Source organism: Chiloscyllium plagiosum, unplaced genomic scaffold (genome assembly GCF_037043375.1).
Source record: "Chiloscyllium plagiosum isolate Xiang-an unplaced genomic scaffold, Cpla_swu_hap1 HiC_scaffold_4, whole genome shotgun sequence".
NCBI lineage: Eukaryota > Metazoa > Chordata > Chondrichthyes > Orectolobiformes > Hemiscylliidae > Chiloscyllium > Chiloscyllium plagiosum.
This window is the reverse complement of record NW_028270142.1, coordinates 135412257-135425255: the sequence shown is the minus strand read 5'-3', so window position 1 is coordinate 135425255 and position 12999 is coordinate 135412257. Positions and strand designations below refer to the sequence as shown.

General features: G+C 37.4%; 1 protein-coding gene across 2 annotated transcripts in view; it reads right to left on the bottom strand.

The window, feature by feature from the left end:
- Positions 1-6525: 6525 nt before the first annotated feature.
- Positions 6526-12999, bottom strand: part of LOC122548846 (tyrosine-protein phosphatase non-receptor type 2-like) — a 94376-nt gene continuing 87902 nt past the window's right edge. Inside the window, exon 10 of one of the 2 annotated variants that reach the window (XM_087986711.1) lies at positions 6526-6560. In XM_087986711.1, the coding sequence (XP_087842837.1) occupies positions 6545-6560 (16 nt within the window). In that variant the 3' untranslated portion in view covers positions 6526-6544. Of the gene's footprint in view, positions 6561-11868; positions 11969-12999 lie in introns of those variants that run through there. The other variant, XM_043687695.2, reaches the window with a different exon arrangement.

Sequence of the window (12999 nt, the reverse complement as noted above, 5' to 3'; positions counted from 1 at the left end):
AATACTCTGAGATGATCTCAAAGGGATGTACTGAAGGTGGAAGTGAAGATCAAGGGCTGAAGTGTTTTCATTGTAACAAACTGAGACATGTTCATTGAGAATGCTGACCTGGTGAGGGAAATCTGTGGGACTTGTTGGAATTTGAAAGAATGAGTGTAAAAAGAACTTCAAACAAAATGTCACAGATCAAAATGTAGGTTTAATAACCACTAAGACTGGAGGTAAACACTGCATTAAATGTAGAAGTAGTTAGGATTAATGATGTTTGTAAAGTGTTTTTGACTCGAAGTCTGATAACACCTTTATCTTCAAATGATGTAGCCAAGCCTATATCTATAGTAAGAGATACAAAGCCGACTTGAGAAGGATTTAGGTTTCCCTGCAGAGAATTTGAAAGAGCCAAAGTGTTGGTGGGTGGAATAGGTGGAGAGTGTATCGCAGTTTCATTGTATACGATTATAAGACTGTACTTATGGGCTGGCAGTGCCTCATTTCTTCCTAAGGAATCTAGATCTATAGAAGGAGTACTGGTAAATGCTATTAACATCAAGGCTAAAGAAGTAACTGCTTTTGTCGCACCGAGTGCAACATGGCATGGTGGCACAGTGGTTAGCACTGCTGTCTCACAGTGCCAGAGACCTGGGTTCAATTCCCACCTCGGCGACTAACTGTGAAGCTTGCATATTCTCCCCATGTCTGCGTGGGTTTCCTCCCCCAGTCCAAATATGTGCAGGTCAGGTGAATTGGCTATGCTAAATTGCCCATAGTCTTAGGTGAAGGGGTAAATGTAGGGGCATGGGCGGGTTGCGCTTCGGCGGGTCAGTGTGGACTGGTTGGGCTGAAGGGCCTGTTTCCACACTGTAAGTAATCTAATCTAAGTGGGTTTTGCCAATGTCAAATTATGCTCTTTGGGTCAAAGGCTGCTCTGAATACATACCAAAGCATTATGAGCCAAATTATAGATGAAGTGTGTAATTGTGTAGTCATATCATTATTTAATAACACATGAACCGTATGTGAAACGTGTTTAAGCAATTACAGTTGACTTAGTAATAAATATAGTCAGAAGTGAATTTGCAAAAGCAAGTGTAACTTAGACATATAATGGGACAAAAACAGAGTGTTGGTTGCCAAGCAGAAGTGCAGGCTTTAATAGAATGCTCTGTTACTGAAATTAAATAAGAAATTGAGGTTTTTAAGAATGTGTGGAAGTTGAAGGCAGTCCCAAAAAAAAACAATATTTGCCCCTAAGATTTTTCCAGATCTTTTGCAATGGCAAATTACGTTAATGACTTTGGGTAGGTGCAGTCTTGCGCAGACTGATGAGTTGGGACAAGAGAAGCCAATAGGCTGTTTGGCTAAGAAAGTACATCAGTATCAGTGAAAGTACTCTGCTGTAGAAAAAGACACTTTGGGATTTTTATGGGTTCTTCTACACCTTGAAGTTTATGTCCAAATCACAAACAAAGAAATATTAACCTACATTATCCCTAACCCACTGGCATTCGTTGAAAAGTTTAAAAGTCAAATGCAAAACTAATCAGATATAGTTCATTGTTTCAACCATTTAACATAAATATTAACCATTGGAACAGAATTTGTTTGCAAATGCAGTGTAAAATGTTGGAACAAGTTAAAGGTTTTAAAAATTGCTGAAAGATTATATAAACTTGAATGGGGTGGGGGGAGGGGACTGGACAATGGGAGATAAAATGCTTTTTAGACTGGAGGCTTGTGACCATTGGTGTTCTGCAGGGATCAGTGCTGGGTCCACTGTTGTTTGTCATTTATATAAATAATTTGGATGAGAATTTAGAAGGCATATGTAGTAAGTTTATGGATGACCTCAAAATTGGTAGTATAGTGGACAGTGAAGAAGGTTTTCTAAACTTACAAAGGGATCTTAATCAGTTGGCTGAGGAGTGGCAGATGGAGTTTAATTTGGATAAATGCAAGATATTGTATTTTATTAAAATGAACAAGGACAGGACTTATTCAATTAATGGTAGGGCCCTAGTTAGCGTTGGTGAAGAGAACACATTAGGGTTCAGGTACACAGCTGTTTGAAAGTTGAATCACAGGTAGATAGTGTGGTTCAAAGGCATTTAGCACACTTAGCTTCACTGCTCAGACCACTGAGTAGGCCATTGTTGACATTGTACAGGCTGTTAGTAAAACCAATTTTGGAGTATTGTGTACATTTCTAGTTGTCCAGCTGTAGGAAGGATATTATTAAATTAAAGAAGGTTCAGACAAGATTTACCAGAATGTTACCAGGACTGCAGAGTTTGAGATATAAAGAGAAGCTGGATAGGGTGGGATGTTTTTACTGAAGTGTAGGAGGTTGAAGGGTGACCTTATAGAGGTTTATAAAAATCATGTGGGACATAGCTAAAGTCCCTAGGATGGGGGGAGTTCAAAATTAAGGAGCATATTTTTAAGGTGGGAGGAGAAAGAGGGTGGTGTGCATATGTAACAAGCTGCCAGAGGAAGTGTTAGATTTAGGTACAATTATAACATTTAAATGACATTTGGACAGGTACATGAATAAGAAAGGTTTAGAGGGATGTGGGACAAACACAGGCAAATGGGATTAGTTTAGTTTGAGAAACTTGGTCAGCATGGACAAGTTGGACCAAAGGGTCTGTTTCCATGCTGAGAGACACTATGGATGGAAGTCTCACTTTATTGACTATCTCATGGCTTGTGATGAAACACATTTTTGAAATGGTGTTTTGAGGGTGGAGCCATGTAAATGAACTTTTTCATTATGAACTGAAAATGAGTGTTTAAAAATCAAAAACCTGCACTTTTGAAAACAGGTTCCTGGAACTCGGTGTTTAGACTGTTGCTTTATAAGCAGTGGGTGAGATGTGTTGACACAGCACTGGGAAATGTGGAGTGAGATTTGGCCAGTGACAGATTACTGATTGCTTGGTGTAATTGTGACCAGTTGTGGATTCCGAAGCGCATCAGCATGACGAGAGCTCTTTGATGTCCTCCTGGCAGTTGAACAATTTGGCCATTTACAGTAGAGGACCAGAAGCCTCCAGACTACTTAGAGTCACAAAACTGCTCTCACTTTATACAGTTTAATTGCTCATATCATGCTGCAAGCTGCTGTCTTTAACCAGTAACTAAGTAGTTGTAATTGGTGTACCAATCACCCTATACCTTCTTCAAAGAACTTGGAGAAATGGGACTGAAGAACAGCATTTTGGGAAGCAAAAGATATCAAGTTCTTGGACTTGTGCTTTTGAACTGTGTTTCCCTAGTTACTTTCCCTCCATTCATAACAATAATGTCTTTGCGTATGTAGGAATTTAAATGGGATGGGATGGGATGGGGGTAGGTCGGTAGTTGGGAAGAGTTTAGAGTTTCAATTGGTGGAATGTTATGTTAATCATTCACAATTTAATTTCTGTGGCTAGAACTCTTAGTATAAACGGTAGTTCTTGTCAAATGTTAAGCGTAGAAACATGATCAGTAAGTGGCTTTCTGTTACAGACCCCAATAGACAGGTGAATTGGGAAATTTGTTTCCTTTGATTAAATCTTAACCATTGAGGTTAGCCCAAGGTAATGGGGCTCAAGAATCAGTGCACTTTTTCATATAGGTTTTCAGGCCAGAGTTGTGTTTCTCTGACCATATTGGGGGAATGCCTATGATTGGCCTCCTCCTTCACGCCAACAATTCTGTGATTGTATGATGTAGGCTCGCAACGAGTAATTATTCTTCCTCTAGACTGTTCTTTGTCCTTTTCCATAGCAAACTGTATTTTACAATCACAGTCCCCTAAATTTAAATGTCCCTAATAATGCCTGATCCACTTGACCTACCTTATTCCCAAGGCCTAAGTACCTACTTTCTTGTTGGATTAGTAACAAACTACTGCAAAAAAAAAAAATCTCCTGCACATATCTAAGGACTCTTGCCTGTCTCTCCCCTTTACATGGCCACAGGAGAAGCAATGGTCTGGTGGAATCATTGTTAGACTATTAATCCAAGAATTGAGGTAATGCTCTGGGGAACTGGGTTCAAATCCCACAGTGACACATTGTGGGATTTGAATTCAATAAAAGTCTGGAATTAACAGTCTAATGATGACGATGAAGCCATTGTCAATTGCCCATCTGGTTCACTAATGCCCTTTAGGGAAATAAACTGCCATTCTTACCTGGTCTGGCCTACATGTGACTCCAGACCCACAGCAACATGGTTAACTCTTAACTGCCCTGTGCAATGAGCGCTGGGCTTGTAAGCAACACCTCCACATCCCATGAATGAATAGTAGAAAAAAAAACAAAAACAATCTGTAATTTGATAACAGTTCTTCCCTTGTTCTAACAGCTCCATAATTCTTTCATTTCTTTGTAACTTCCTTTCAAATTTGTTGTTCTACATCTTTGCCACTAAATAGTGATCTATAGACAATATCCAGCAATGTAATTGCCCTTTTTTTGTTCCTTAGCCCTACCCACATATAGTGGCTCTAACTCCTCTGAAATATTCTTTCCAGCACTCTAACATTCTCCTTAACAATGGCTCCTCTTTCCCTACTTTTGCTGAACTTCTTGTATAAAAGGAACAATAGCAACGTGGATACAAATCCAATCAATTCTACCCCATTACTTTACAGCTAATGATCACCAAAGTACTGGAAGATGTAATTGACAGTACCATCAAGGAACACTAAAACATTAACTGCCTGCTTACTAATGTTGAGTGTATGTTCTGGAAGGACCTCATTATAGCAGTACAAACATGCATAGAAAAATCCAAATTGTAGAGGTGAGATATGAGAAACTGCCCTTAGCAGCATTTGTCCAAGTGTTGACATTAAGGAGCTTCAGTAAAATTCAGTGATAAACCCGGCTAACTCTGTATACACTGCATTCATAACTAGCACAAAGATAGATGGCTGTGGTTGTTAAGAGACTAATCCTCTTCATCCAAGGATATGCTGAGTTCCTCAGGGCAGTATCCTCAGCTCAAGCATCTTCAGCTGCTTCAATGCCCTATCATAATATCACAGGTGAGAATGTGCACTGTTAATTATGCAGTGGTTAGTACAGTTTGCAACTATAGTAGTCCATATCCAGGTGTTCTAAAATCTGGATAAAATTCAGCCTTGGACTGACAAATGGCAATGTTCATGTCACACCACTGTTGGACAATGATCTCCAACAATAGCAAAGTGATCCTGCCTCAACAGTATCACCATTGCTATATCCCCATCAGAGATCCTCAGGCTTTATCCCTAATCAGAGCCTGAAATAGACCAGGCATCCAAATACTGCAGCTACAAGGCTAGTTCACACCAGTAACACTCAGGTTTGATAAATCCATAGGTCTTTTTTTAGCAATATGAATGTACTGGAGGAATTGCCACCGAAGTTAAGTGTCATTAACACAAGTCTGTCAACATGGTAGCTACAAAACCATGAAATTTGGAAATTTTGCAGTAGGGTGGTTCATGTCCTGGCTCAAGTATTGCCCTTTTTTTAAAAACTCAGATCAAAAAAAGTGACAGAAAACTCACCACTTAATGGTAACCACACTTAAGACATGCGTCATGATGGAGCAATCTCCTTGACTGATCTGTCTGCTAATGGACTGAATTTCCACTATGGCTTTCTTTTTTAAAAAAAAGATGCTGGCATCATTGGCTGGGAAAGTAACAATATAAGGAATGCAGCAGATCAAGAAAGCAACACCATGAATACCAAGTGCACTCTTGCTAACCCAAACTCCAAGAACAAAACTATGTAACTTGCAAGAATAAGCAAAAATTAAGTAGAAATCAAAACTACAATATATTTGTACATTAAACTACTGTATGTATGGAACTAAAAAGGCCACTTGTAACTGGATTTCAAAACATCATTGGTTTTTGAATGCTTTTCCTCTCATCTTTAAATATTCTGACTTTAATTGCTTCACCATTGGAGGTTATGCCTTTAGTGGTCTTCTTCCTATGCAGTCCCTAACCTCCATAGTTATATCCCTCTCTCTCCTTAAAATCTACTCCTTTGACCAAGCCTTTGAACATCTACTCTAATGTAAAATGTGTGTCAAATTCTGACTTATAACACCCATGAAGCACCACAGGAAGTGGAAGGAGCTAAGGTAGAAGTAGCTACATAAAGTTTTATTGTTGTTAAAACATAAATTACACTAATATTGCATAATATTAGCTCCCTCTATAAAATACAGCAAATTTTTTTAAAAATTCAGAACATTTAATGCCACTCAGGGGTATAAAAATACACAATGAAATGACTAAAGTACAAAGCTTTTATTTTGCAACAGATTATAAGCTTTAAAAAACATGTCACAATACATGAAATCACTCCCTCTGCAGAAGGTCCCGTGGGGTCAGGTCTATGTTTGTCTCCTGCAGCTAGTAGTTTACGCTGTAAACAGTTACATGTGAGATCTCCTACAGAGCAGACCTCACTGTCCTGATAGGTTTTTTTGTCCTGCTTTCCACGGCTGATAAAAATAGGTGAAGAATGTGGCATCTGTTCTGTGGACTTAGCAGTCAGACAGTCTTTAGCCTATGACATACAATACAGAACATAAAAGATTTATTCAGTGCAATAGTTCCACTGTATCCACACAATAACAGTTCACAGACAACGCAATTAAGTACAAAATTTTGCTTCTGCCATTAAGAACTCTGGATAAAATTAATGGTTGATGGACAACAGTCATTGGATTAAAATTTGCTAAGATATTCACTTAAGTCACAACAGCTGGTTTGTGGAACATCAGTTTTCAGCTAAGTTAAAACAACTGTTGTGTTAGTTGCTAGATTATGTACCTAAGTGTATGAAGCTTTAGTTTGGTCTCATTTCATGCCAATTTCTCTAATTCCACTATGTTGTCCAGAGTGAGCCTTAACAAATACAGAACCATTTCAGTGCTGTCTTTCACTCTAGGTGTAAACTTTGGCCAATATAATTAATGATTACAACGTATAAAGTAACTTAGAGTTCTGAAGCATGTTTAAAACAGTGAGCACATTTTAGTTAGTAATAGAACATTATCAAAAAATTTAAATTTTTAAAATATCTTAAATAGAAGAACAACCAAAATATAACTAGCATTTGTATTCTGTTAGAGGAGATTCACTATATCTTGTATGCATTTGCAATACAGAGCAAATAATTTCGATTAGAAAGCACATTTCCAGTCATTTTGCTTTATAGTGAACAAAATGTTTGCGCAGATCTATTTTCTGGTAGTTCAGTATTTAAAACATACCAATAAAAGGAAGTAAAATTTTCATATTTTAAATAGACCAGGTTAATAAATTATGAGCTGGCATTGTTTTGTACCAGCAATAATATCCTTCAGTTCACAGGATAAATGGCTACTTGGAGGAATTAATTTTTGTCATGAGGCTTTTAAGTGTTACATAAATACTTCTACGATTCTTGCCTGTACTACTTTACTAAGAACAGAGTTTTCATGTGTTGCTTTCTTATTGCGTGGAGAATTTTTTGCAAATTGTTTTGACACCATACCTGAAAAATCTGTATTTAAAATCTCATTTTAAAACACAGGTTTTTAAAACTGTTTACACTTACATTAATGTATGCAATCTTTAGTTGAGTTGCATCCTTGAGAACAAGAAAATTGACAGAATTTTATATTTGTGCTTAATTTAGATTTTGTAAGAACGTGGTAGCCAACTTGATGAAACATGAAAAACTACATTGTTTAATCTGTGATGCAAAAATCTGTCCTCCAAAAAAAAAATGAAACCTTACATTAGGAATAAAACTATAAAGATTTAAATAAAGCTGCTGTCCTTTGAAATGTTTTTAATAGATTACTTACAAAAATGTTTTAATTTTTCAACTGTTACATCGAGTGAAGCCAAAGAGAGCAAAGAGAGCCTTGTCTTACTTTTAATGCTCTCTCAAGAAACTTAATATCATGAATTTAAAAATAAACATAGTTCTATTAAACTACAGCCATGAGAAATTTTCAGGGTAAATTCTGGAATCAGTATCTATATATTAACATTTCTGCACAGGACACAAACCTCCTATCCATACACCTCATTTCTGCTTATATAGTGAATCAGAGAACTTGCGTCAACATTTAACATCAAAGCTAATCTGTTCAACGTAATAGCAAAACTCTTTCCCATATGTCAACATCCATGCACTCCATTTGTTGTGAATTTGTCATTTGTTCCTTTTTAAAAACACAAAATTTAACAATGACTTTAGAGTTATTTGTTAATATATTTTATACCTTACTGAAGACCTTGTCCTGTTCTGAAAGCCTAGGCCAAAACTTTTTATACTTAAGCCCAGACTGGTGAGTTTGTTGGACAAAATCTGCAGTCTGAACATAAACTGAGTGTACAATTCCCAAACATGTAAGGTAGTCAATGATATGACAATAAGAGAAAAGTCACAACAAATTACCAATTCATAGGTCGAATTTCAACAGGTTTACTCAAGAATAGAAAGCAGAGAGAAAAAAATATGGACTATTTCACTGGCTTTTAAGAACTTCAGGATATCCAAGTTAAAAGTGTTAGATAAAAGCAAGTTTCTTTTAAACTGATTTACAATTCTATTATAAGCTTTATTCAGGTAAAGCATGTCAGAAAGATTCTGAGGAAACAGAAGAAACAAGCATGAACTACTTATTGATGTTTGTTCATAGTTGCGTGAATTATAAATTCGCTATTGTCTTTTGAAAGCTACTCAACTTAGAGGGACAGTTTATCTCACACATGTATATGTATGCCAAGCTTAACTGATAATATGGATCCCAATTTTAATCATCACAGAATCACAGCAATAAAACCTTCAAACCAGATGTGTGACAGTGGGAATTTAGGAAAGTGGGGAGAGGAGACAGTTGGGGAAAACAACTTTGCTGTAAACAGTACCTTCCATAAAAAGTCCACCATGAAGTTTCATATGGGATCAGTTTCTCTTAAATTTATATTTTTCTGCATTCAAGGTAAAACTCTGCAACCAATTAGCATACAACAAAGATCTAGAAGTAACCAGTTAATCTGCTCGGTGTAGTTGCAAGGCAGTGCTGAGACAGTGCTGCATTGGTTTCATGCCTCAACTCTGGCAAATGAGTCTTTGCCAGTCAGGGGGATGTAACTGGTCGCATGGCCTTCTCAAACAAGAGCATGGGAGCTATTCCCCAATGTCTGACCAATACTTATTCTTCAAGCAACATCTGGTCATGACCACATTGCTTGTTTGTAGAAGTTACCTACCTGCCAACTGCGAGCTGTATTTTTACTTTACAACAGTAATAATATACTGCCAGCAATAATCTGCATTCTTGATCGACTGTGAAGTATTTTGAGATGTCAGTTGTTTATGAAAGGCCCTTTATAAATACACAAGTGTTTTCTTTAATGGGAGATGATTCCGAAGACATACATTCAGCAGATCTGGGGGCAGAGACAATTAGTGCAGAGAACAGTACACTGACTCAATGGGCTGAAGGGTTTCTTCTGTCCTGTATGATTCGATAAACATCTTACCAGAACTTTAAGGTGCGCTTCCAAAGATCTTACAGGAGCAGAAAGTATGAGTGAAGCTTTTTTAGGTTCATTGGTAAACTTCAGCTAGCAGCAGACCATGTGTTTCCATTGGCAAGGACACAACACACTGTCCTCATTCAAAGCACACACTTTGTTACTCCTCTTCATAGCAGCCTCCAAAGACATTGTGTTTGCATATGGTAGCAATTCAACACTTCTCAGTCCTCTCATTTCAGACCATAGTCACTTCTTTACTGTTCACTATCTCTCCGTACTCTTTGCATTTTGCTGCTTCTTACCTTTAGCATATCCATTATAGATTTACATTACATACATGGTGTTCTCTAAGAGGGCTGAGTTTCTTTGGAATTCCTTTCCTCAAAAGTCAATAGATGCAATAAAGTCATTAGTTTTAAAAATATTTTTGAAGAGGGGAAATTAGAACTGAGGTTAAAACCAGATCAGCCATTATCTTATTGAACGATGGAATAGGTTTGAAGGGCCGAGTGGCCTACACCTGTTTGATGTCCATATGCTGAATCAGTAAACATGTAATTTATCTGTTCAGTGCCTGGTCATTAAGTCTCAACTCCCTGTTCTTGTAGAACTAGTGCACAGCACAAAAGCAGAAGAATTCCAACCTTCAACAATGGAGCAGAAAGCTTTGAAAGGCAGTAGACCTTCATGAATGCTGCAAATTGGAAATATTGATCAGGTTCTCTGCCTGTTACTTGTACCACTTGATCAATAGCAAATAATATTTATTCAGCATTAAGAAGTCCGTTAACAGAAAATTTCAGTGAAAAAGGGATGATCAGGTTATAGAGTCGTATAGCACGAAAACAGATTTTTGGTCCAATGGCTGCGTCAACCAGATACCCTAAATTGATCTAGTCCCATTTGCCAGCATTTATCCCATAACTGTCTGAATCCTTCCTATTCATATACTCCACCATCTCCTTCACCTGCCTCCACCATCTCCTCTGGCAGCTGATTCCATATATGCACCACCTGTGTGAGAAAAAGTTGCCCCTTAGGTCCATTTTATCTCTCACCTTAAACATGTGCTCTCTAGTTTCGGACTCCCCTATCAAAAAGGGGAAAGACTTTGGCTAATCTGAATGCAGTAACTGAATGCAGTATTCCAAAGTCCTGTACAGCCACAACAGGACATTGCAACTCTTATACTCAATGCACTGACCAATAATGGCAAGCATGCTAAATACCTTTGGCACCACCCTGTCTACCTGTGACTCCACTTCCAATGAACTATGAACTTGCACCCTGGGACTCTTTGTTCAGCAGGGCCATACCATTAACTGTGTAAGTCCTGCATTTGGCATCAACTGATTGCTGTGGAACTCTACTCTTACAAAATAAATAAAGTTCCCATGACACTGTCCCCATCAAATACTCCCAGGACAAGTACAGCACTGGGTTAGAGAGAGTAAAACCTCATCTATTCTTTTAATCTAAAAGTAAACATCACTTGACACTGTCCCATTCAAATACTCCCAGGACAGGGACAGCACAGGGATTGATACAGAGTAAAGTTCCCTCTAATCTTTTAAACTTAACGTTTAGCCTTAATGTGCCAGACTGGCCTTCTTTTCTGTGCAAGCTTTCTTCGACAGACGACAGAATTTGTTGTTGCTCTGCCATCTTCAATTGCAATCTCTGGATTGGCAAGCTGTTCAACATTCAGTACAGTATAATTACACACGTCATCTCCACTAGGCATTTTAAAAAGAGCCCCCCAGAAATCTGAACATCTGTCTCAACTGTACTCAATGAAATTTCCTGTGACTATCTACAGTTGCACTAGAGAGGACTTTGATTATAATATTGTTAATACTTTATGTCAGAGGTCAATTAAAGATGCATTATTTTCTTTATTTTGTGTAAGAGACTCTAAATAGCTCAATATATTACTATTGCCACTCTTACTCAGGATTGGCCAGCAGATTTATAAAATCCATGAGATTCCATACAACCTTATATTGAAAATAAAATCAAGACTGAATTAAAATTTGAGTCCAATTTTGTGCAACTTAGAGTTATCAGGTGAATTTTTCAGGTCAGTATAAATCCCACCAGCTGATCAGGACAGCTGCTTATAAGGACAAAATAAGTGCATTCACTTGATCTTTTATACTAAATGCTGATGTCAAATCATTTGTGAAACAAATCAACATCTAGAAAATGAGTATTGCTGGAACAAAAAGTCCTGTCAAGCTTTTCATCATGCACTTATCAGGATAAACACATGATTGCCAAATTTCAAATGGACCAAATCATAAAATGAGAAAGGGTACCTTTCCCTCTTTTTTTCAGAAAGATAAATTGCCGCTCCCTTTGAATCTCGGCATTCTTGTGCCTGTCCTGATGAATGCAAAATGTCTCGTGTCTTTTCTCAGCAACACGCAAGGTCTAGAAAATAAATACCTTTACTTGGAAACAGAATTGCTCGGTTATCGTCTGCTATGACCAAATAAAGCACAGTTTGGTACCAAGTTAATGAATATCACAAAATAATGCAAAATTTTAATGAAACTAAAGCAGGGTTCTCACTGAAAATAAATGTTGAACTTCAATTCAAAACTTAACAGTTTTCTTGCAAACCTTCTGAATCTAACTCTAAAGCAGTATGTATAAATGCAAATTTAAGCATGTTCCATGAAGTCTTTGAACGTTTTGAAATAGTTGAAAGTTTCAACCTTCTTTATGGACATTGTAAATTTGCAGATGGGTGGCTCATTGTCTATCTAGGCAGTCCAAATATCAGTGCTGTCACCCAAAATCTACACTATCAAAAGAACTGCACTAAGGTATTGTAGATGCATTACTTCTGCACTCCTCTCTCCGCAAAGTTCTAGGTTTGCATTATTACAGAACATATCAACAATTGTAAAACAGGAAATAAATGAATGCACTACTACCAATTAATAAAACAAAGATGACAAAACGAAACATGAGGAATAAATATTAGTAATAGAGGCCAAAGCTAGGTTTACACTCAACTGAAGGGCCACAAAAAAACATGAAATTTTAAGTAGTTGTTTGACAGTACGGACATGGTCTTTCTTTTTCATCGATACTCAATCTATTGAATGTTTTCATCTTGTATTCATTGGTATTTCTTGTGAATTGGCCCAAAGAGAAAGCAACACTGACATGATGAGAGTACTGATTGATTGGTAATGAGGTTTCTGATTGGTAGAGGCATCGCTATGGATGATGCACTAGTCAATGCTAACTGACAGTCAACCAACCATCGAGCTTGGTTCAAATTTTAAACCAGGTAGGTTGACTGTTTGATCAAGGTATTGACTTTCAAAATGAACCTGAGAATGGCTTCCACTTGCTTTGCTGCAATAAAATAACTGTGGTATGTGTACATTTTCCTTCTTCCTGCAAAGAACAGGGCTCCATGCATTAATACATGTAGCTTCCAGTACACA